Source organism: Pseudophryne corroboree, chromosome 1 (assembly GCF_028390025.1).
Source record: "Pseudophryne corroboree isolate aPseCor3 chromosome 1, aPseCor3.hap2, whole genome shotgun sequence".
NCBI classification, from domain to species: Eukaryota; Metazoa; Chordata; class Amphibia; order Anura; family Myobatrachidae; genus Pseudophryne; species Pseudophryne corroboree.
This window is the reverse complement of record NC_086444.1, coordinates 255,203,543-255,229,319: the sequence shown is the minus strand read 5'-3', so window position 1 is coordinate 255,229,319 and position 25,777 is coordinate 255,203,543. Positions and strand designations below refer to the sequence as shown.

At 46.7% G+C, this 25,777-nt stretch overlaps 1 protein-coding gene across 2 annotated transcripts in view; it reads right to left on the bottom strand.

The window, feature by feature from the left end:
- Positions 1 to 25,777, bottom strand: part of SNX24 (sorting nexin 24) — a 328,330-nt gene that overhangs the window by 129,926 nt on the left and 172,627 nt on the right. The window contains exon 3 of one of the 2 annotated variants that reach the window (XM_063964215.1): positions 11,621 to 11,725. The exons of the other annotated variant lie outside the window; for it this stretch is intronic. Coding sequence (XP_063820285.1) covers positions 11,621 to 11,725 — 105 coding nt within the window. The remainder of the gene's footprint in view (positions 1 to 11,620; positions 11,726 to 25,777) is intronic. 2 annotated transcript variants of the gene reach the window in all.

Here is a 25,777-nt window from a genome sequence, read left to right as displayed (position 1 = left end):
ATGCTGTGTAATTTATTCTCTATAGAGTACAAGCTTAGACACTGAAGAGCATGCACAATGGTGTAGCATAAGTATGCAGCTGATCTTCCATGAGCAAATTGACTGGTGTAAGTTAAATCCCTAGCAAGTGATAAAATTAAACAAATGACAACAGATAAAGGCACAAAATACACATATGTACAGTTACCAAATTTTTGCTACACCCCACCTGGAGATATCTGAGGGGTGGGGTGGGGGGAATTGCAGGGTGCCAGTATGGGGGGGCTTAGTGCCCATGTTAGATCTGCCCCACCTGCTGCGTAACATGGTTTTACCAAGGTGCAAAATTAATTGCTTGTTATTTGCTCTATTCACAATTTATAAACAGCACCAAGTAGTCACGGAACCTTAAGTTAAAGAGTCATGTTGTATATAGAGAAGGAGCTCCACAGGCCTGTAAGTACTCCAGGTTATCATAAGAATCGTATGATGGCAGTAGATAGCGAAGTACAGTAGGGAGATGCACACCCTAGAACTTGAACTCTTCCATCAGGTACAAAATGCTCTGCTCCTGGGTGTCCAACATAATTTACAATTGCAGTCACCTGCATTGGACTAATTGATGAAAATTGTGTTTCAAAATAGGCAACTGCAATTATAAATTAAGCAGGAAGTCCAGGAGCAAAGAATTTTGCACCTGCTGAAAGGGATCATTTTGGAGGGTATGGAGAACAAAAACTTGCAACACTGCTTCTTGCAAATGAAATCCATATCAATTTACAATGTAGGCTATGACATCCAGATTGACTGCCTTTATTTAGTTTATTAGTAGGGTTAAAATATTTTTTTCTACATGTGTCTACAGAGTGAGCTGATCACCACCGAATAGTAATAGAGACTAAGGATATATGCAGGGCTGCCATAAGAAATTGTGGGGCCTGGGACTGACTAAATAGACAGGGCCCCTCCCTGCCCCAAAAAAGTTTCTGTCACACTGCTCCACCCCTACGTGATGTCATACATTGTGATGTTATTTATAGGTGCATCGTTGCGGACCTACAGGAACAATTCACAGAGGGGTGTAGCATGTGATGCCGGCGGTTGGGCTCCCGGCGGCCAGCATACCGGCGCTGAAATCCGGACCGCCGGCATACCGACAGATGGGCGAGCGCAAATGAGCCCCTTGCGGGCTCGCTGTGGACATGGTGGCGCCCGCTATCTATTCTACCTCCAGGGGGGTTGTGGACCCCCAAGAGGGAGAAAAGATGTGGTATGCCGGCGGTCGGGATTCCGGCGCCGGTATGGTGGTCGTCGGGAGCCCGGCCGCCGGCAACCTGAAGACCACCATTCACAGAGAGCTGATGCACAGATAAGGCTTGTTTTAAGAAGTCCTCCCTGCGCATCAGCCTGCTGTTGATTCACAGACTGGTGCAGCTCTACAGGTATTGGCGGTAGGAGACAGGGGTGGGCCCCCAGTAGCCCCCTAATGGCTGCCCTGGATATATGTAAAAATCGAGAAGACATTGCTAAACACTGTTTGCCAAGGCTCCATCCTAGTCTAGGTTTAACCTGACAAACCAGATCATTCCACATTCTTGTACACTTCCGACTCAGATAAAAATAATATTGTTATGTGTATCTACTGGCGCCACTAAAAGTTTAATATAGCTGTTGTAGCCAAGTGTAAAAGCATGTTATGAAACTATTTAAAGTAGAGCTTGGAAGCTGAATAGCTTATTTTATTCAATATTTGAGAGGACAGATACAGCCACATATACTGTCACACACCATCCCTTCCGGCTTATGCCAGGATTACCAGCACGAGCACTCAACAATTGTCTCTGATTTTAAAGTCACAGGGCATAGCCTTTAGTTTAGTGCAAATCAAATTCAAAACAGAAGTAAGTAGTGGCTCATACACACACGAATACAAAGATAATTAATTCCAACATCACAACTTTATCCACAACCAAAAATCTATAACAGTACAAAAGAAAGGAAAAAGGCACACAGGGATGCACAGATGCAAAGAACAAATACTCTGTAGAGATGAAAAAGGGAGGCCGTCCCAAAAAACAAACAAAAAACACAACAGTAAAGATGAAAAGAAAAAAGGTTAACGCATAACGTGTAACGGTATAGGGTTAAAACAAGTGCTGATAAGAGAATATCATATGTATATGAGGAGAAAAGACAGATGGGTAAGAGGGTGGTAGAGATCAGGAGAAAAAGTAGAAAAGTGCTGAAGAGAGAAATAGAAAAAAAAATTGGATTTTAATACCTACCGGTAAATCCTTTTCTCTTAGTCTGTAGAGGATGCTGGGGACTCCATAAGGACCATGGGGTATAGACGGGATCCGCAGGAGACATAGGCACTTTAAGACTTTAAATGTGTGTGAACTGACTCCTCCCTCTATGCCCCTCCTCCAGACCTCAGTTATAGGAACAGTGCCCAGGGAGACGGACATTTCGAGGAAAAGGGTTTTTGTTAAACCAAGGGTGAGATACACACCAGCTCACACCACAACACACCGTACAACATGGCTTTTAACTAAATACCAGTTAACGGCATGAACCAAAATCAGCGACAGGCTGATCTTAACCGAAACACAACCTTCGTGTAACATAAGCAATAACTATTAACAAGTAATGCAGATAGAGTCCGCACAGGGACGGGCGCCCAGCATCCTCTACGGACTAAGAGAGAAGGATTTACCGGTTGGTATTAAAATCCTATTTTCTCATACGTCGTAGAGGATGCTGGGGACTCCATAAGGACCATGGGGTTTATACCAAAGCTTCAGAACGGGTGGGAGAGTGCGGATGACTCTGCAGCACCGATTGAGCAAACATGAGGTCCTCATCAGCCAGGGTATCAAACTTATAGAATTTTGCAAAAGTGTTTGAACCCGACCAAATAGCCGCTCGGCAAAGTTATACCGCCGAGACTCCTCGGGCAGCCGCCCAAGATGAGCCCACCTTCCTGGTAGAATGGGCCTTCACCGACTTCGGTAACGGCAATCCAGCCGTAGAATGAGCATGCTGAATCGTATTACAGATCCAGCGTGCAATAGTCTGCTTGGAAGCAGGATTTACAATTTTGTTGGAAGCATACAGGACAAGCAGAGTCTCTGTTTTCCTAATACGAGCCGTTCTGGCTACATACATTTTCAAAGCTCTGACCACATCGAGAGACTTTGATTCAGCCAAGGCTTCAGTAGCCACAGGCACCACAATAGGTTGGCTCATGTGAAACGAAGAAACCACCTTTGGCAGAAATTGTTGACGAGTTCTCAATTCCGCTCTATCCACATGGAAGATCAAATAGGGGCTCTTGTGAGACAAAGCCACTAATTCCAACACCCGCCTTGCGGACGCCAAGGCCAAAAGCATGACCACTTTCCAAGTGAGAAATTTCAACTCAACCTTCTGTAAAGGTTCAAACCAATGTGACTGAAGGAACTGCAACACCACGTTAAGGTCCCACGGTGCCACTGGGGGCACAAATGGAGGTTGGATGTGCAGCACACCTTTCACGAAAGTCTGAACTTCTGGAAGGGAGGCCAATTCTTTTTGAAAGAAAATTGATAAGGCCGAAATCTGCACCTTAATGGAGCCTAACTTTAGGCCCGCATCCACACCTGCTTGCAAAAAATGGAGAAAACGACCCAGCTGAAATTCTTCCGTAGGAGCCTTCTTGGAGTCACACCAAGACACATATTTTCTCCAAATACGGTGATAATGCTTCGCCGTGACCTCCTTTCTAGCTGTAAGTAGTGTGGGGATGACTTCACCGGGAATACCCTTTTGAGCTAGGATTCGGCGTTCAACCGCCATGCCGTCAAACGCAACCGCGGTAAGTCTTGATACACGCACGGTCCTTGCGGTAACAGATCCTCTCTTAGAGGAAGAGGCCAGGGATCTCCTATGAGTAATTCCTGAAGCTCCGGATACCAGGCCCTCCGTGGCCAAACTGGAACAACGAGTATCGCCTGAACCCTTGTTCTTCTTATGATCCTTATCACCTTTGGAATGAGTGGAAGTGGAGGGAACACATAGACCGACCGAAACACCCACGGTGTCCCCAGGGCGTCCACTGCAACTGCTTGCGGGTCCCTCGACCTGGAGCAATATTTCTGAAATTTCTTGTTGAGGCGAGACGCCATCATGTCTATTTGAGGAATTCCCCAATGACTTGTCACTTCTGCAAAGACCTCTTGAAGAAGACCCCACTCCCCTGGATGGAGATCGTGTCTGCTGAGGAAGTCTGCTTCCCAGTTGTCCACGCCTGGAATGAAGACCGCCGACAGAGCGCTTGCATGTTTTTCCGCCCAGCGGACAACTTTTGTGGCCTCCGCCATCGCCGCTCTGCTCCTTGTTCCGCCCTGGCGGTTTATGTACGCCACTGCTGTAATGTTGTCCGACTGAATCAGGACGGGCCGGCCGCAAAGAAGATGTTCCACTTGTAGAAGGCCGTTGTAGATGGCCCTTAATTCCAGAATGTTTATGTGCAGACCAGCTTTCTGGTTTGACCATTTTCCCCTTGTGTGACCGCTCCCCAGCCTCGGAGACTTGCATCTGTGGTTACCAGGATCCAATCCTGGATCCCGAACCTGCGTCCCTCTAGGACAGTGATTTTCAACCTTTCTCAACTCGCGGCACGCCTAACAAGACTTTAAATTCCCAAGGCACGCTATCAGTTACCCACGGGGGGAAAAAACACATTGGCTCCCACAGATATCAAATACATTGGCCTCGACATTTATCAAGCACATTGGCCCCCACAGGTATAAATCAAACACACTGCCACCCCATACATTACCCAGGCTCACCATCACTATCTGAACTCATACCCATATATGTGAATATTCTGCTTAATGTCTGCATGTTCTGTATTTGTTTTCACCCACTCCTATCTGTAGGTTTTGCAAAAAGTGTTTTGCACTATAGTTGTCTGTATGTTCTGCATTATAATCTGTATCATGTTTCCACCCCCATCTATACAGTATGTCCAGTATTATGTGCCTGAAACCCCCCTCCCTCTGTATTGCCAGTGATGTGCCCCTTAATATGGTGCAGTGATGTGCCAGCTCCCCACTGTACTCTCAATAGTGTGGTCCCCCTGTTGTATTTATATTAGTGAATGCTCCTTCTCCCCCTCCGTTTTCCCAGTACTGCGTCTCCCCCCCTCCCCATGTATGGCCATTAATGTGCTTCTCCGGCCCTTCAAACTCCCTGCCTACCCCAGGTAACTTACCTTGTTCTGCTCTGTCTTGACAGCCTGTACCCTACTTCACACTTAAACTCACCAGACGCGCGGGTCTCTTCTCTTCTGCGACAGCACGGCGGCAAACATTAGGCATCAGCGTCGTGCTATGACGTCTGCACGACACTGCTCAGGGGATAGAATTGACTACGGAGCGGGGAGCGGGCTACCCCTCCCCTTACATTCCAGAACTGCTTCCTTTATGGCGCGGAGGTCGCCGGCAGCGTCTCATTAGTAATGAAGCTAGTAGTTCCGCCACTGGGTGGAGCACTGTGCAAGGCATCTCTGGTGGCCGGTGAGCAGCAGGCTGCGGCACACCTGACAACCGCTGGCGGCACACTAGTGTGCCGCGGCACAGCGGTTGAAAAACGCTGCTCTAGGAGGTGAGAACTTTGGAGCCACCACAGGAGAGAAATTCTGGTCTTGGAAGATAGGCTTATTTTCGGGTGCATGTGCAGGTGAGACCCGGACCACTTGTCCAATAGGTCCCACTGAAACACCCTGGCATGGAACCTGCCAAACGGAATGGGCTCGTAGGCCGCCACCATCTTCCCCAGCACTCGAGTGCATTGATGAATTGACACTCTTGCTGGTTTCAAAATCCCTTTGACCATGTTCTGGATTTCCAGAGCTTTTTCCACTGGGAGAAAAACTCTCTGTAGTTCCGTGTCCAGAATCATGCCCAAGAATGACAGCCGTGTTGTCGGAACCAACTGTGACTTTGGCAAATTTAGGGGCCAACTATGTTGTTGCAGAATTGTCAGGGAGAGCGTAACGTTTCTTAGTAACTGCTCCTTTGATCTCGCCTTTATCAGGAGATTGTTCAAGTATGGGATAATTGTGACACCCTGCTTGCGCAGGAGCACCATCATTTCCGCCATTACTTTGGTGAAAATCCTCGGAGCCGTGGAAAGACCAAAGGGCAACATCTGAAATTAGTAATGACAAACCTGAACAGCAAACCTCAGGTAAGCCTGATGTGGAGGATATATGGGGACATGTAAGTAGGCATCTTTTATGTCGACTGACACCATAAAATCCACCCTTCCAGACTGGAGATCACTGCTCGGAGAGATTCCATCTTGAATTTGAAACTTTTCAGATATAAATTGAGGGATTTTAAGTTCAGAATCGGTCTGACCGAGCCATCCGGCTTCGGGACCACGAACAGGCTTGAATAAAAGCCTTCTCCCCGTTGTGACGGGGGCACCGTGACAATGACTTGATGTTGACACAGCTTTTGTATTGCAGCGCATACTATATCCCTTTCCGGAAGAGAAGCTGGGAAGGCCGATTTGAAAAATCAGTGAGGGGGCACGTCTTGAAATTCCAGTTTGTACCCTTGGGTCACTATTTCTAGTACCCAAGGATCCAGGGCCAAGCGAGCCCAGACCTGACTGAAGAGTTGAAGACGTGCCCCCACTGGTGCGGACTCCAGCAGCGGAGCCCCAGCGTCATGCGGTGGATTTGGTAGAAGCTGGGGAGGACTTCTGCTCTTGGGAGCTTGCCACAGCCGGCAACCTTTTTTCCCTTCCCCTACCTCTAGTAGCAAGGAAGGAGGACCCTCGTCCTTTTTTTAATTTATTAGACCGAAAGGACTGCATCTGATAATGGGGCGTTTTCTTTTATTGAGCAGGGACATAAGGTAGAAAAGATGACTTACCCGCGGTAGCTGTAGATACCAGGTCCGCGAGGCCCTCACCAAACAAGACACCACCCTTATACGGCAGAGATTCCATATCCTTCTTAGAGTCAGCATCACCATTCCATTGATGAGTCCATAATGCTCTCCTAGCCGAGACTGCCATGGCATTGGCCCTTGATCACAAGGGGCCAATATCTCTCGCAGCCTCCTTGAGTTAGACTGCAGCGTCCCTGATATGACCCAGTGTCAAAAGAACGCTATCCCTATCCAGGGTGTCAAATTCAGATGACAAGTTATCTGCCCACTTTTCAATCGCACTACTCACCCATGCTGATGTCACGGCAGGTCTGAGCAGCGTACCCGTAGTGATATAAATAGATTTCAAGGTAGTTTCCTGCTTACGATCCGCAGGATCCTTTAGGGCTGCCGTGTCAGGGGACGGAAGCGCCACCTTCTTGGACAGCCGTGCTAGAGCTTTGTCCACAGAGGGTGTTGACTCCCACTTTTCCCTGTCCTCAGAGGGGAACGGATATGCCATATGAATCCTCTTGGGAATCAGTACCTTTTTGTCAGGAATTTCCCAAGCCTTTTCAAAAAGAGTGTTCAACTCATGAGAGGGAGGAAACGTTACCTCAGGTTTCTTTCCCTTAAACATACAGACCCTAGTATCAGGAACAGCAGGGTCTTCCGTGATATGTAACACGTCTTTTATTGCCACAATCATGTACTGAATGCTCTTAACCAGTTTAGGATTCAATCTGGCATCAGTATAGTCAACACTGGAGTCCGAATCCGTGTCGGTATCTGTGTCTGCTATCTAGGTAAATGACCGCTTCTGCGACCCTGAGGGGGTCTGAGTTTGGGATAAAGCATCTTCCATGGATTGTCTCCACGTTTAGTTTTGAGCCTCAGATTTAGCCAACCTCTTATTTACTAAAGCCACATTTGCATTCAAGACACTCCACATATTTACCTAATCAGCAGTCGGCGGTGCCGACAGATTCACTTCCATACTCTGTTCTGTCCCCACTCCAGCCTCCTCCTGGGAAGAGCATTCAGCCTCAGACATGTCGACACCCACGTACCGACACCCACGATCACACTGGGCTATAGGGGACAGACCCACACTAAGGGCTGTTAGAGAAACACAGTGGGAGATTGCCAGCTCACACCCAGCGCCTATCCCAGTCTGAAACTGATATAAAATGCCTCAGACCTATCAGCGCTTTTACTATATAGTTAATCAACACCAAATTTGCTGTGCCCCCCCCCCCCCCCCCCCCCCATTTTACACCCTGTTACTTGGACAGTAGTGAGGAGGCCAGGAGCAGCGTCTCTGCAGTCTTCTGTGAAGAGAAAATGGCACTGATTAGAGCTGTGAGGGCTAAGCCCCACCCCCTTAATGGGGCGCTTAAGTCCCGCTATTTTTTATACTGGCGGGGGTCTGTATACAGAGCCTATGCACTGTAAACCTTTATTGCCAGGCTTAAAAAGAGGTTTAATGCTGCCCAGGGCGCCCCCCCTGCGCACTGCATCCATGTAGTGCCGCTTGTGTGTGGGAGCAATGGCGCGCTGAGAAGTGAAGTCTTCTGTTCTTTGGTTACTCACCCTGCTTCTTTCTTCTGGCTCTGTGAGGGGGGGGGGGGGGGGGCACGACTCCGGGAACGAGCAGCTAGGCGTACCAAGTGATCAGACCCTCTGGAGCTAATGGTGTCCAGTAGCCTAAGAAGCAGAGCCTTTAAACTCACATAAGTAGGTCTGCTTCTCTCCCCTCAGTCCCACGAAGCAGGGAGTCTGTTGCCAGCAGTGCTCCCTGAAAATAATATACCTAACAAAGTATTTTACAGAGAAACTCAGGAGAGCTCCCCTGTCATGTGTCCAGTCTCTCTGGGCACAGAATCTAACTGAGGTCTGGAGGAGGGGCATAGAGGGAGGAGCCATTTAAAGTCTTAAAGTGCCCATGTCTCCTGCGGATCCCGTCTATACCCCATGGTCCTTATGGAGTCCCCGGCATCCTCTAGGACGTATGAGAAAAGAGTAGGGAGGAAAAACCAAAACCCAGGTGCGTACAAACACACACTGAAAAGCAAGTAAAGCGATGCTGGCCACAGTACCTGCTGTGACAAGAAACAGGGATGAGGAAATTAATGCAGAGATTAATAGAAATGTAAATAATTGTGCTAGTGGTTTCACATGTTACCAATACTGACGCAGTAAAGCATGGACAGAATTTATTTTTGGAAATCCAGAATTTCCTCTACCCATCTCTCATCTCTCTGTAGTCGATCTAGCACTACTTATTCCGAACCTGTCCCTTTCCCCCTGGTCGAATTATGGGGCAAACACATTAGGCGTGATTACGTCTTCACGTACTCGTCTTTCGTTCACTAAGATTCAAGAAAAGTATTCTCTATCTTCCAATTCTACAAATATTTACAGCTAAGACATTGGTTGTTCAGTATCACTCAACCACCACATACTATTTCACCTACTCCAATACACATATTAGATAAGCTATACAAAAGGGATAGTAAGTAAGTTGATCTTGGTGGTACTCTCTCCTAATCTCCCCACCTAAATTTACAAAGGTACACTCTATACTAAAATGAGAAGCAGACCTATCATGTTCCATTTCCGAAGAAGATTGTTAGTTAATCTTCAGAACATGTTTTAAACTTTCTAGGTGTATTTCCCACTCGGAACACTTTCATAAATTGCTCCACAGACTTTACATGACACCCACCTTATTACATGTCATAAAACCATCTTACTCCAATCTTTGCTGGCATAATTGTGGTAATGTAGGCACTCTTATGCACATATTTTGGTCTTGCCCAGTGATCTATAAAGTATGGACCCAGGTTTTTGCTCTCATCTCTAAAGTATTAAATACTCCCATTTCCCCCCACCCTCTGTTGGCACTATTTTGTGTATACCGTGGGGATCTTCCTTATAAAGATCATTATGTTATGGGACATTTACTAATTGCAACTAAAACTTTAATAGCCCTACACTGGTGTACCCCATTTATCCTGACTCTGGATCATAATGAAAAAAAATGTTCAATCCCACTACGAATTTGAAACTGCGAGAGCCTCTTATACATCCTCGTCCTCAAACCCACTTATACGTTGGTTTAGTGTTGGAATAAATATTGGATTTCTAAAATTTAGAGTCAACTCGCACAATCTCTTTCCTCTATATTGAGTTTCGATATGTTTATGCTCTAGTGATCAGTTGTAGGTATTACGGAGTTCTGATCTAATTCTGTGTTAGGCTTTATATTTCCAGGTTGGACAGACATCTCACTTCTCACGTATTATTGCTCATTCTATCCCGTGTTGCTAATTTTCAGAACACTACTATTTATGGTGCGATTATTCACTGACTGATTGATGTTTAAAAAACAACATAACTGTACCACTATTATGTTTCCCCTTGGACCCGTTCCCTTCCTTTATTTCTGTACCCTTTTCCCTACCCCATAACTTTTAATTTTTCAATAAAAATTAATGTGGGGAAAAAAAAAAAAGAAGACTCTGCATCGGATCATCTATGACAACATTGGCCATCTGAGTAACCCATCTGTCATCTCAGTGGAATCACTATGAAATGCCATCGGACGGGATCCCGGCTGTCATGATCCCGACAGCGGGATCCCGTCTGCCGTAAAACCGGCAGCGGACCGAGCATTAGAAAGCCCCTTGCGGGCTTGCTGCACTTGCCACAGGTTCTCTTCTCCCTCTATGGGTGTTGTGGACACCCAAAGAGGGAGAATAGCCTGTGTCGCTGGGATTCCGGGGGGCGGTGTTTCACCGCTAGTTGTGTTTCCAGCGTCAGCATTGTGACTGCCGGGATCCAGACTAGCAGTATTTTAACTGCTTCCCATGTAAGTAACCCTGAGGTTTCTCAGATAAGCCCTCACAGATCCGAAGTCGAAGCCAGGAAGTCTGCATTGGGTTTCTGTACATCTCTGAATTAGACCCTATACAAAACTGTATAAGAAACAATGTATATATCACATAAGGAGAACGTTTAAAGTGGTGTACAATGGACTTTTTTTGCCATACAACACTGCCCTAATAACTTAGTTTATTAAGTTTGACAAGGATAGTGTGAAGCCATAGCCTGACAGCTACTGAAGCTAGTGATAAAGAGCAAGGTCCTTAAACAGAACAGGGTAGGAATGTGAGAAATATTGTGGAAAGACTGGATTGTCAAACACATATAGCTCTGAAATAAAGTCTTTTATGCTCCAATAAATATCACTTTTTGTCAACAACACGTTGACAATACATTTTTGTCACCCTACCAAAAGCTATGCATATATTATGTTTTTGAATAATGACACTGGAACATCTGTATGTGAACCTTGTAAAGATGGACAGCTTTTGCAGAAAACCCCCACAACTATCGGGTTTGCCCACAGAATAGTGGTATGAGTACAGCCATATCGTCGTGGCGCAAGTACAGCCATATTGTGCTTATCTTCCATAAACTGTTAATACAAGAAAGGTCTGATTGAATTTGGTCTACTTCGTTAATAAGTATGTGGAAAACAAGTGAATCACATGGAAGCCATCATAAGCCACTCAAGTAGGTTATCACAGGGAGATAGAGACCTTAGCAGAGAAATCAATGAGTAGCCTCAGAAAATAGGTCAAGAAAGTGAAGATAAAAATAATTTTAAGACTTTATCAAGCCAGTAAGATTGTGTGAAGTCTTCATACCTGTAGGTACGATTCCAGTCCTTGCCGCCTCTGCTCCAGCACTTTAGGGATCCAGTTCCTCACATGTTTTGAGGGCATCTCTGGGGTTTTAATGCTTTTCTTAAGCTGGAAAATACATAATAAATGTATAAATTATATTACATTAAGATTTTCAATGAATGCACTCAAATATTCCGTCCTATTATATTAAAACAAAACTACACCCATGTTAAGAGTTTACCAGTAGAAATGGGGTTAATTGCAGAGTACAACAGCATATGTTCAGAAAATAGATAATAAGCGTATACGTAGGCTTCCATTCCACAAATAGGACTGGGCCTCTTCTTGAGATTTATTCTAGCAGGGAGAAACACCTTCAGAAGCTTGGAATACCAAGCATTTTATGTTGTTACATGCAAAACTACAGTCAACTCGATATATCAAAGCACAAAAAGTCAGATTTCCAGTGAATTTTGTTCTGTTCTAAATAGTGGCACTTTCTAAATAAAACATAATGATAATAAAATAAAATAAAGAAAAACAAAGCAATAGAACAGGAATCCATACAGAATTGTATAAAAATAGCTTGAAACCAAAAACAATCACATAAAAAAACATTCAATTCATGAATAAATTAGCTTTCTTTAATATTTCCGTATTCAGCTCTATCCATACTACAGTTCAGATATCCTAATGCATGACTGCTTTAAAACACCAGACTTTGAGTCCTCTATGGAACGTAAAAGGACACCCTCTTTTTCCTTAGTTATCAATATCAAGACAAATACAAACCCTTTTTTCATCACTTTATAAATGTCTGAACCCTTGAAGGGGCCATCATCACAGCTGCTGGAGTCTTTGACCATGTGGGTGAGTGATGAATTACACTGGATGAAGAACATGAAACCTGAAAAAATACAGGTGTCCTGCAGGACCAGAGAGGCTAGAAGATAAATACTCCATGGATGATTCTCTGCCATTGATTAATTGTGTCTACACTTTAATCTCCGTTTGATTTCTTACTTTCTTTATTTGTTACCACTATGGTTTAACCAGTGGCTGCCCAACTACTGTACAACATTCTACGTCTGTAAAGGGAGATAATTTAACACTATTTTATTTAATTTTTAGAAACTGCTTGCAATATTTGCAACACATTTTTCATATATAAACTAGAGTGTTGGATCATTTAAATCCACCTTAAAAAATAAATGAATCACAACTTATTTAAACTGAAAAGCAGTTAAATGTGAGGCTCGATGATGCAGGAACATCATAGAGTCCTCACTTAGTATATAAGATAGATAGATAGATAGATAGATAGATAGATAGATAGATAGATAGATAGATAGATAGATAGATAGATAGATAGATAGATAGATAGATAGATAGATAGATAAATATATCTCTACGAGGGCACGCAGGTACTTCACCTGAGTTTAGGGAGTGCTAAATTAAAAGCACACTTTTCTACAATTGCATATAAGTCTCTCAGTGACGCTTTCATGGACTTACTGTGTATGGGAGGTTGCATTATCGATTAAGAAGGCACGGGAGCAGGTGATTTAACGCTGGGGAGTACTTGGAGTGCCGGGTTTATTGGGTATGTATGTATGTATGTATGTATGTATGTATGTATGTATGTATGTATGTATATTATTTATATATATATATATATATATATATATATATATATATATATATATGTATGAGAAAGCCCTCACTCAATGACTGACTGATCGATCACTAATTCTTTTATTTCCCATTATGTTAAGAAGCTGAAATTTAACACAGGTATTCTGTAAGCTACGTAATTAGAATTTTAATAAACGTGAAAATCAGAAACTCCCGTGCGAAGAACTGTTAGAACATCTAGTGCATGATAATTCTTCAAATCACAATGAAGCCGGTTTGGTTTTCTTTTTACACGGTACGTGGCAATACATTTCTCTCTGGCTATCCTAGTCCATATAGCTATTTACTGTGGATTTCTTGTTGCCAAAGCTAGAAGAAGGTGTGCCACCTCCTGCTATAGCTTCTTACCATGTGAGTGACTGATAGATCTTTGTGACACTATCCACCTGTCCTGCTTGTGTCACAAGCAAGGACATTCAACCCATTCAATATACTTTCATCACAAATTCTGCTGCACAGACAAAATTATATATATATATATATATATATATATATATATATATACACACACACACACACACACACACACACACACACACAAACACACTGTGTGTGTATGTATATATATATATATATATATATATATATATATAATAAGATTTTACTTACCGATAAATCTATTTCTCGTAGTCCGTAGTGGATGCTGGGGACTCCGTCAGGACCATGGGGATTAGCGGCTCCGCAGGAGACGGGGCACAAAAATAAAGCTTTAGGATCAGGTGGTGTGCACTGGCTCCTCCCCCTATGACCCTCCTCCAAGCCTCAGTTAGGATACTGTGCCCGGACGAGCGTACACAATAAGGAAGGATTTTGAATCCCGGGTAAGACTCATACCAGCCACACCAATCACACCGTACAACTTGTGATCTGAACCCAGTTAACAGTATGACAACGTAGGAGCCTCTGAACAGACGGCTCACAACAAGAACAACCCGATTTTTTTGTAACAATAACTATGTACAAGTATTGCAGACAATCCGCACTTGGGATGGGCGCCCAGCATCCACTACGGACTACGAGAAATAGATTTATCGGTAAGTAAAATCTTATTTTCTCTAACGTCCTAGTGGATGCTGGAGACTCCGTCAGGACCATGGGGATTATACCAAAGCTCCCAAACGGGCGGGAGAGTGCGGATGACTCTGCAGCACCGAATGAGAGAACTCCAGGTCCTCTTTAGCCAGGGTATCAAATTTGTAGAATTTTACAAACGTGTTCTCCCCCGACCACGTAGCTGCTCGGCAGAGTTGTAATGCCGAGACCCCTCGGGCAGCCGCCCAGGATGAGCCCACCTTCCTTGTGGAATGGGCCTTGACAGATTTAGGCTGTGGCAGGCCTGCCACAGAATGTGCAAGTTGAATTGTGCTACAAATCCAACGAGCAATCGTCTGCTTAGAAGCAGGAGCACCCAGCTTGTTGGGTGCATACAGTATAAACAGCGAGTCAGATTTTCTGACTCCAGCCGTCCTTGAAATATATATTTTCAATGCCCTGACAACGTCCAGCAACTTGGAATCCTCCAAATCGCTAGTAGCCGCAGGCACCACAATAGGCTGGTTCAGGTGAAACGCTGACACCACCTTAGGCAGAAAATGAGGACGCGTCCGCAGTTCTGCCCTGTCCGAATGGAAAATCAGATATGGGCTTTTATACAATAAAGCCGCCAATTCTGACACTCTCCTGGCTGAAGCCAGGGCCAGTAGCATGGTTACTTTCCATGTAAGATATTTCAAATCCGCCGATTTGAGTGGCTCAAACCAATGGGATTTGAGAAAATCCAAAACTACATTAAGGTCCCACGGAGCCACTGGGGGCACAACCGGGGGCTGTATATGTAGTACTCCTTTTACAAAAGTCTGGACTTCAGGAACTGAAGCCAATTCTTTCTGGAAGAAAATCGACAGGGCCGAAATTTGAACCTTAATGGACCCCAACTTGAGGCCCATAGACAATCCTGTTTGCAGGAAATGTAGGAATCGACCCAATTGAAATTCCTCCGTGGGGGCCTTCCTGGCCTCACACCACGCAACATATTTTCTCCAAATGCGGTGATAATGTTGTGCAGTCACCTCCTTCCTGGCTTTAACCAGTGTAGGAATGACCTCTTCTGGAATGCCTTTTTCCCTTAGAATTCGGCGTTCAACCGCCACGCCGTCAAACGCAGCCGCGGTAAGTCTTGGAATAGACACGGTCCCTGCTGAATCAGGTCCCGTCTTAGAGGTAGAGGCCACGGATTTTCCGTGAGCATCTCCTGAAGTTCCGGGTACCAAGTTCTTCTTGGCCAATCCGGAGCCACGAGTATCGTTCTTACTCCCCTTTGCCGTATAATTCTCAGTACTTTGGGTATGAGAGGCAGAGGAGGAAACACATACACTGACTGGAACACCCACGGTGTTACCAGAGCGTCCACAGCTATTGCCTGAGGGTCTCTTGACCTGGCGCAATACCTGTCCAGTTTTTTGTTGAGGCGAGACGCCATCATATCCACCTTTGGTTTTTCCCAACGGTTCACAATCATGTGGAAGACTTCTGGATGAAGTCCCCACTCTCCCGGGTGTAGATCGTGTCTGCTGAGGAAGTCTGCTTCCCAGTTGTCCACTCCCGGAATGAACACTACTGACAGTGCTATCACATGATCTTCCGCCCAGCGAAGAATCCTTGCAGCTTCTGCCATTGCTCTCCTGCTTCTTGTGCCGCCCTGTCTGTTTACGTGGGCGACTGCCGTGATGTTGTCCGACTGGATCAACACCGGCTGACCCTGAAGCAGGGGTTTTGCCAGGCTTAGAGCATTGTAAATCGCTCTTAGCTCCAGTATATTTATGTGAAGAGACATCTCCAGGCTTGACCATACTCCCTGGAAGTTTCTTCCCTGTGTGACCGCTCCCCAGCCTCTCAGACTGGCATCCGTGGTCACCAGGACCCAGTCCTGTATGCCGAATCTGCGGCCTTCTAACAGATGAGCACTCTGCAACCACCACAGAAGAGACACCCTTGTCCGTGGCGATAAGGTTATCCGCTGATGCATCTGCAGATGCGATCCGGACCATTTGTCCAGCAGATCCCACTGAAAAGTTCGTGCGTGGAATCTGCCGAATGGGATTGCTTCGTAAGAAGCCACCATCTTTCCCAGGACTCTAGTGCATTGATGCACAGACACTTTTCCTGGTTTTAGGAGGTTCCTGACAAGTTCGGGTAACTCCTTGGCTTTCTCCTCCGGAAGAAACACCTTTTTCTGAACCGTGTCCAGAATCATTCCCAGGAACAGCAGACGTGTTGTCGGGGTCAACTGAGATTTTGGAAAATTCAGAATCCACCCGTGTTGTTGCAGCACTACTTGGGTTAGTGCTACTCCGTCCTCCAGCTGTTCTCTGGACCTTGCCCTTATCAGGAGATCGTCCAAGTAAGGGATAATTAATACGCCTCTTCTTCGCAGAAGAATCATCATTTCGACCATTACCTTGGTAAAGACCCGAGGTGCCGTGGACAATCCAAACGGCAGCGTCTGAAACTGATAATGACAGTTTTGCACCACGAACCTGAGGTACCCTTGATGTGAAGGGCAAATTGGGACATGCAGGTAAGCATCTTTTATGTCCAGGGACACCATAAAGTCCCCTTCTTCCAGATTCGCTATCACTGCTCTGAGTGATTCCATCTTGAACTTGATTTTTTGTATGTACAGGTTCAAAGATTTCAGATTTAGAATAGGTCTTACCGAGCCGTCCGGCTTCGGTACCACAAATAGCGTGGAGTAATACCCCTTTTCCTGTTGTAGGAGGGGTACCTTGACTATCACCTGCTAAGAGAAAACAGCTTGTGAATGGCTTCCAATACCGTCGCCCTGTCTGAGGGAGACGTTGGCAAAGCAGACTTTAGGAACCGGCGAGGGGGAGACTTCTCGAATTCCAACCTGTAACCCTGAGATACTACCTGCAGGATCCAGGGGTCCACCTGTGAGCAAGCCCACTGCGCGCTGAAATTCTTGAGTCGACCCCCCACCGTTCCTGAGTCCGCTTGTAAAGCCCCAGCGTCATGCTGAGGGCTTTGCAGAACCCGCGGAGGGCTTCTGTTCCTGGGAAGGAGCTGCTTGCTGCCCTCTCTTACCCTTTCCTCTGCCTCGGGGCAGATATGACTGTCCTTTTGCCCGCTTCTTATAGGACCGAAAGGACTGCGGCTGAAAAGACGGTGTCTTTTTCTGTTGGGAGGGGGTCTGAGGTAAAAAGGTGGATTTCCCGGCAGTTGCCGTGGCCACCAAATCCGATAGACCGACGCCAAATAATTCCTCCCCTTTATACGGCAATACTTCCATATGCCGTTTGGAATCCGCATCACCTGACCACTGTCGTGTCCATAAACTTCTTCTGGCAGATATGGACATCGCACTTACTCTCGATGCCAGAGTGCAAATATCCCTCTGAGCATCTCGCATATAAAGAAAAGCATCCTTTAATTGCTCTAAAGTCTGTAAAATACTGTCCCTATCCAGGGTATCAATATTTTCAGTCAGGGAATCCGACCAGACCACCCCAGCACTGCACATCCAGGCTGAGGCGATGGCTGGTCGCAGTATAACACCAGTATGTGTGTATATACTTTTTAGGGTAGGTTCCAGCCTCCTATCAGCTGGATCCTTGAGGGCGGCCGTATCAGTAGACGGTAACGCCACTTGTTTTGATAAGCGTGTGAGCGCCTTATCCACCTTAGGGGGTGTTTCCCAGCGCGCCCTAACCTCTGGCGGGAAAGGGTATAATGCCAATAACTTTTTTGAAATTAGCACTTTTCTATCTGGGTTAATCCACGCTTCATCACATACATCATTCAATTCCTCTGATTCAGGAAAAACTACAGGTAGTTTTTTCACCCCCCCACATAATACCCCTTTTTGTGGTACTTGTAGTATCAGAGATATGCAAAGCCTCCTTCATTGCCGTGATCATATAACGTGTGGCCCTACTGGAAAATACGTTTGTTTCTTCACCGTCGACACTAGATTCAGTGTCCGTGTCTGGGTCTGTGTCGACCGACTGAGGTAAAGGGCGTTTTACAGCCCCTGACGGTGTCTGAGACGCCTGGGCAGGTACTAACTGGTTTTCCGGCCGTCTCATGTCGTCAACTGATTTTTGTAATGTGCTGACATTATCACGTAATTCCATAAACAAAGCCATCCATTCCGGTGTCGACTCCCTGGGGGGTGACATCACCATTACCGGCAATTGCTCTGCCTCCACACCAACATCGTCCTCATACATGTCGACACACACGTACCGACACACAGCAGACACACAGGGAATGCTCTATTGAAGACAGGACCCCACTAGCCCTTTGGGGAGACAGAGGGAGAGTTTGCCAGCACACACCCAAGCGCTATAATATATATGGGAACAACCCTATATAAGTGTTGTATCCTTATAGCAGCTTAAATATAGTAATATCGCCAAAAAAAGTGCCCCCCCCTCTCTGTTTTACCCTGTTTCTGTAGTGCAGTGCAGGGGAGAGTCCTGGGAGCCTTCCTCACAGCGGAGCTGAGCAGGAAAATGGCGCTGTGTGCTGAGGAGAATAAGCCCCGCCCCCTATTTCGGCGGGCTCTTCTCCGGAGTTTGTGAGATCTGGCAGGGGTTAAATACATCCATATAGCCTCAAGGGCTATATGTGATGTATTTTTTAGCCATAAAAAGGTATTATACATTGCTGCCCAGGGCGCCCCCCCAGCGCCCTGCACCCTCCGTGACCGCTGTGTGAAGTGTGCTGACAACAATGGCGCACAGCTGCAGTGCTGTGCGCTACCTCAGGAAGACTGAAAAGTCTTCTGCCGCCTGCTTCTGGACCTCTTCCATCTTCGGCATCTGCAAGGGGGGTCGGCGGCGCGGCTCCGGGACCGGACTCCATGGCTGGGCCTGTGTTCGATCCCTCTGGAGCTAATGGTGTCCAGTAGCCTAAGAAGCCAATCCATCCTGCACGCAGGTGAGTTGACTTCTCTCCCCTAAGTCCCTCGATGCAGTGAGCCTGTTGCCAGCAGGACTCACTGAAAATAAAAAACCTAAAAACTTTTTCTAAGCAGCTCTTTAGGAGAGCCACCTAGATTGCACCCTGCTCGGACGGGCACAAAAACCTAACTGAGGCTTGGAGGAGGGTCATAGGGGGAGGAGCCAGTGCACACCACCTGATCCTAAAGCTTTATTTTTGTGCCCTGTCTCCTGCGGAGCCGCTAATCCCCATGGTCCTGACGGAGTCCCCAGCATCCACTAGGACGTTAGAGAAATATATATATAATAAGAATTTACTCACCGGTAATTCTATTTCTCGTAGTCCGTAGTGGATGCTGGGGACTCCGTAAGGACCATGGGGGAATAGACGGGCTCCGCAGGAGACTGGGCACTCTATAAGAAAGATTTGGTACTATCTGGTGTGCACTGGCTCCTCCCTCTATGCCCCTCCTCCAGACCTCAGTTAGGATACTGTGCCCGGAAGAGCTGACACAATAAGGAAGGATTTTGAATCCCGGGTAAGACTCATACCAGCCACACCAATCACACCGTATAACTCGTGATATTAAACCCAGTTAACAGTATGAAATATAACTGAGCCTCTCAACAGATGGCTCAACAATAACCCTTTAGTTAGGCAATAACTATATACAAGTATTGCAGACAATCCGCACTTGGGATGGGCGCCCAGCATCCACTACGGACTACGAGAAATAGAATTACCGGTGAGTAAATTCTTATTTTCTCTGACGTCCTAGTGGATGCTGGGGACTCCGTAAGGACCATGGGGATTATACCAAAGCTCCCAAAAGGGCGGGAGAGTGCGGATGACTCTGCAGCACCGAATGAGAGAACTCAAGGTCCTCCTCAGCCAGGGTATCAAATTTGTAGAATTTAGCAAACGTGTTTGCCCCTGACCAAGTTGCAGCTCGGCAAAGTTGTAAAGCCGAGACCCCTCGGGCAGCCGCCCAAGATGAGCCCACCTTCCTCGTGGAATGGGCTTTCACTGATTTAGGATGCGGCAATCCAGCCGCAGAATGCGCCAGCTGAATTGTGCTACAAATCCAGCGAGCAATAGTCTGCTTAGAAGCAGGAGCACCTATTTTGTTGGGTGCATACAGGATAAAAAGCGAGTCAGTTTTCCTGACTCCAGCCGTCCTGGAAACATAAATTTTCAAGGCCCTGACTACGTCCAGTAATTTGGAATCCTCCAAGTCCCTAGTAGCCGCAGGCACCACAATAGGTTGGTTCAAGTGAAAAGCTGATACCACCTTAGGGAGAAACTGGGGACGAGTCCTCAATTCTGCCCTATCCATATGGAAAATCAGATAAGGGCTTTTACATGACAAAGCCGCCAATTCTGACACACGCCTGGCCGAAGCCAAGGCCAATAACATGACCACTTTCCACGTGAGATATTTCAGATCCACAGTTTTAAGTGGTTCAAACCAATGTGATTTTAGGAAACTCAACACCACATTGAGATCCCAAGGTACCACAGGAGGCACAAAAGGGGGCTGAATATGAAGCACTCCCTTTACAAAAGTCTGAACTTCAGGCAGTGAAGCCAGTTCTTTCTGGAAGAAAATCGACAGAGCCGAAATCTGGACCTTAATGGAACCCAATTTTAGGCCCATAGTCACTCCCGACTGAAGGAAGTGCAGAAAACGACCCAGCTGAAATTCCTCTGTAAGGGCCTTCCTGGCCTCACACCACGCAACATATTTTCGCCAAATGCGGTGATAATGGTTAGCGGTTACTTCTTTCCTGGCTTTTATCAGCGTAGGAATGACTTCCTCCGGAATGCCCTTTTCCTTTAGGATCCGGAATTCAACCGCCATGCCGTCAAACGCAGCCGCGGTAAGTCTTGGAACAGACAGGGCCCCTGCTGTAGCAGATCCTGTCTGAGCGGTAGAGGCCATGGGTCCTCTGATAACATTTCTTGAAGTTCCAGGTACCAAGCTCTTCTTGGCCAATCCGGAACCACGAGTATCGTTCTTACTCCTCGCCTTCTTATTATTCTCAGTACCTTTGGTATGAGAGGCAGAGGAGGGAACACATAAACCGACTGGTACACCCACGGTGTCACTAGAGCGTCCACAGCTATCGCCTGAGGGTCCCTTGACCTGGCGCAATATCTCTTTAGCTTTTTGTTGAGGCGGGACGCCATCATGTCCACCTGTGGCCTTTCCCAATGGTTTACCAACAGTAGGAAGACTTCTGGATGAAGTCCCCACTCTCCCGGGTGTAGGTCTTGTCTGCTGAGGAAGTCTGCTTCCCAGTTGTCCACTCCCGGAATGAACACTGCTGACAGTGCTAGTACGTGATTTTCCGCCCATCGGAGAATCCTTGTGGCTTCTGCCATCGCCATCCTGCTTCTTGTGCCGCCCTGTCGGTTTACATGGGCGACTGCCGTGATGTTGTCTGATTGGATCAGAACCGGCTGGTTTTGAAGCAGGGGCCTTGCCTGACTTAGGGCATTGTATATGGCCCTCAGTTCCAGAATATTTATGTGTAGGGACGACTCCTGACTTGACCAAAGTCCCTGGAAATTTCTTCCCTGTGTGACTGCGCCCCAGCCTCGAAGGCTGGCATCCGTGGTCACCAGGACCCAGTCCTGTATGCCGAATCTGCGGCCCTCTAGAAGATGAGCACTCTGCAGCCAACACAGTAGAGACACCCTGGTCCTTGGAGACAGGGTTATCAGTTGATGAAGATGCGATCCTGACCACTTGTCCAAGAGGTCCCACTGGAAGGTCCTTGCATGGAACCTGCCGAATGGAATTGCTTCGTATGAAGCCACCATTTTTCCGAGGACTCGTGTGCAGTGATGCACCAATACCCGTTTTGGTTTTAGGAGGTCTCTGACTAGAGATGACAGCTCCTTGGCTTTCTCCTGCGGGAGAAACACTTTTTTCTGTTCTGTGTCCAGAATCATCCCCAGGAACAGTAAGCGTGTGGAAGGAACCAGTTGTGACTTTGGAATGTTTAGAATCCAGCCATGCTGTTGTAGCACTTCCCGAGATAGTGCTACTCCGACCAGTAACTGCTCCATGGACCTCGCCTTTATTAGGAGATCGTCCAAGTACGGGATAATTAAAACTCCCTTTTTTCGAAGGAGTATCATCATTTCTGCCATTACATTGGTAAACACCCTCGGTGCCGTGGACAGTCCAAACGGTAGTGTCTGGAATTGGTAATGGCAATCCTGTACCACAAATCTGAGGTACTCCTGGTGAGGAAGGTAAATTGGGACATGCAGGTAAACATCCTTGATGTCCAGGGATACCATGTAATCCCCCTCGTCCAGGCTTGCAATAACCGCCCTGAGCGATTCCATCCTGAACTTGAATCTTTTTATGTATGTGTTCAAGGATTTCAAATTTAAAATGGGTCTCACCGAACCGTCCAGTTTCGGTACCACAAACAGTGTGGAATAGTAACCCCGTCCTTGTTGAAGTAGGGGTACCTTGACTATCACCTGCTGGGAATACAGCTTGTGAATTGCCTCTAGTACAGCCTCCCTGCCCGAGGGAGTTGTCGGTAAGGCCGATTTGAGGAAACGGCGGGGGGGAGGCGCCTCGAATTCCAGCTTGTACCCCTGAGATACTACTTGAAGGATCCAGGGATCCACCCGTGAGCGAAGCCACTGATCGCTGAAATTTTTGAGGCGGCCCCCCACCGTACCTGGCTCCGCCTGTGGAGCCCCACCGTCATGCGGCGGATTTGGAAGAAGCGGGGGAGGACTTTTGTTCCTGGGAACCTGCTGTGTGTTGCTGCTTTTTTCCCCTTCCTCTGCCTCTAGACAGAAAGGACCCGCCTTTTCCCCGCCTGTTTTTCTGGGGTCGAAAGGACTGTACCTGATAATACGGCGCTTTCTTAGGCTGTGAGGGGACATGGGGCAAAAATGCTGACTTCCCAGCTGTTGCTGTGGAAACAAGGTCTGAGAGACCATCCCCGAATAACTCCTCACCCTTATAAGGCAAAACTTCCATGTGCCTTTTAGAATCTGCATCCCCTGTCCACTGCCGAGTCCATAAGCCTCTCCTAGCAGAAATGGACAATGCACTTATTCTAGATGCCAGCCGGCAGATCTCCCTCTGTGCATCTCTCATGTACAAGACTGAGTCTTTTATATGCTCTACGGTTAGCAATATAGTGTCCCTGTCTAGGGTGTCAATATTTTCCGACAGGGAATCTGACCAAGCAGCAGCAGCACTGCACATCCACGCTGAAGCAATAGCTGGTCTCAGTATAACACCAGTGTGTATATATATATATAGACTTTAGGATAGCCTCCTGCTTTCTATCAGCAGGTTCCTTTAGGGCGGCCGTATCCGGAGACGGTAGTGCCACCTTTAAAGACAAACGTGTGAGCGCTTTATCCACCTTAGGGGGAGTTTCCCAACGTGACCTATCCTCTGGCGAGAAAGGGAACGCCATTAGTAATTTTTTTTAAATCACCAATTTTTTATCGGGGGAAGCCCACGCTTCTTCACACACTTCATTTAATTCTTCAGATGGGGGAAAAACTATTGGTAGTTTTTTCTCCCCAAACATAATACCCTTTTTTGAGGTACCTGGGTTTATATCAGAAATGTGTAATACCTCTTCATTGCCTCAATCATGTAACGAATGGCCCTAGTAGACATTAAATTTGACTCATCGTCGTCGACACTGGTATCAGTATCCGTGTCGACATCTGTGTCTGCCATCTGAGGTAGTGGGCGTTTTAGAGCCCCTGATGGCCTTTGAATTGTCTGGGCAGGCACGAGCTGAGAAGCCGGCTGTCCCGCATTTGGCATGTCGTCAAATTTTTTATGTAAGCAGTCGACACTTGCACGTAATTCCTTCCACTCAGGTGTCTGCCCCGCAGGGGGTGACATCACATTTATAGGCATCTGCTCCGCCTCCACATAAGCCTCCTCATCAAACATGTCGACACAGCCGTACCGACACACCGCACACACACAGGGAATGCTCTTAAAGGAGACAGGACCCCACAAAAGCCCTTTGGGGAGACAGAGAGAGAGTATGTCAGCACACACCAGAGCGCTATATAATGCAGGGACTAACTGAATTATGTCCCCTATAGCTGCTATAATATTTACTGCGCCTAAATTTAGTGCCCCCCCCCCTCTCTTTTTTACCCTTTTCTGTAGTGTAGACTGCAGGGGAGAGTCAGGGAGCTTCCTTCCAGCGGAACTGTGAGGGAGAAATGGCGCCAGTGTGCTGAGGGATATGGCTCCGCCCCTTTTTCGGCTGACTTTTCTCCCGCTTTTTTCTATATTCTGGCAGGGGTAATTACCACATATATATAGCCTCTGGGGCTATATATTGTGGTTATTTTGCCAGCCAAGGTGATTTTATTGCTGCTCAGGGCGCCCCCCCCCCCAGCGCCCTGCACCTTCAGTGACCGGAGTGTGAAGTGTGTATGAGGAGCAATGGCGCACAGCTGCAGTGCTGTGCGCTACCTTGGTGAAGACTGAAGTCTTCTGCCGCCGATTTTCCGGACCATCTTCTTGCTTCTGGCTCTGTAAGGGGGACGGCGGCGCGGCTCCGGGAACGAACACCAAGGACGGGTCCTGCGGTCGATCCCTCTGGAGCTAATGGTGTCCAGTAGCCTAAGAAGCCCAAGCTAGCTGCAAGCAGGTAGGTTCGCTTCTTCTCCCCTTAGTCCCTCGTTGCAGTGAGCCTGTTGCCAGCAGGTCTCACTGTAAAATAAAAAACCTAATATACTTTCTTTCTAGGAGCTCAGGAGAGCCCCTAGTGTGCATCCAGCTCGGCCGGGCACAGAAATCTAACTGAGGTCTGGAGGAGGGGCATAGAGGGAGGAGCCAGTGCACACCAGATAGTACCAAATCTTTCTTATAGAGTGCCCAGTCTCCTGCGGAGCCCGTCTATTCCCCCATGGTCCTTATGGAGTCCCCAGCATCCACTAGGACGTCAGAGAAATATATATACACACACACACATACATACATATATACACACATACATACATATAAACACACACACACACACACACACACACACACACACACACACACACACAAACACTTCAATGGTGGCACTCAGGAAAGGAGAAAAAGACTCATGCAGCAGCTTGTTAGGACTAGCAAGCTGCTGTAGGAGTCTTTTTCTTTTCCTGAGTGCCGACACTGGAGGATGTATTGCACATAGCCCACGGATGATTGTGAGGAGGGCACCTGGTACAGTATCCTGTGGTTTCCAGTGAGTGCTGGAGTTTGGAGATTGTATGTATTTATGTATATTTTATATATATATATATATATATATACATATACATATACACACACACACACACACTATGTATAATATATATATATATATATATATATATATATATTATAAGGGCACGGTCGTGCCCTTATATTAAGGCTGAATCGAACAAACGGAATTCTCCCATAGGGAACTTCTGAGATGGGGGCATGGTGTTTGAGGGGCTACACCTCAAAACTGATTGGACGTACTGAGC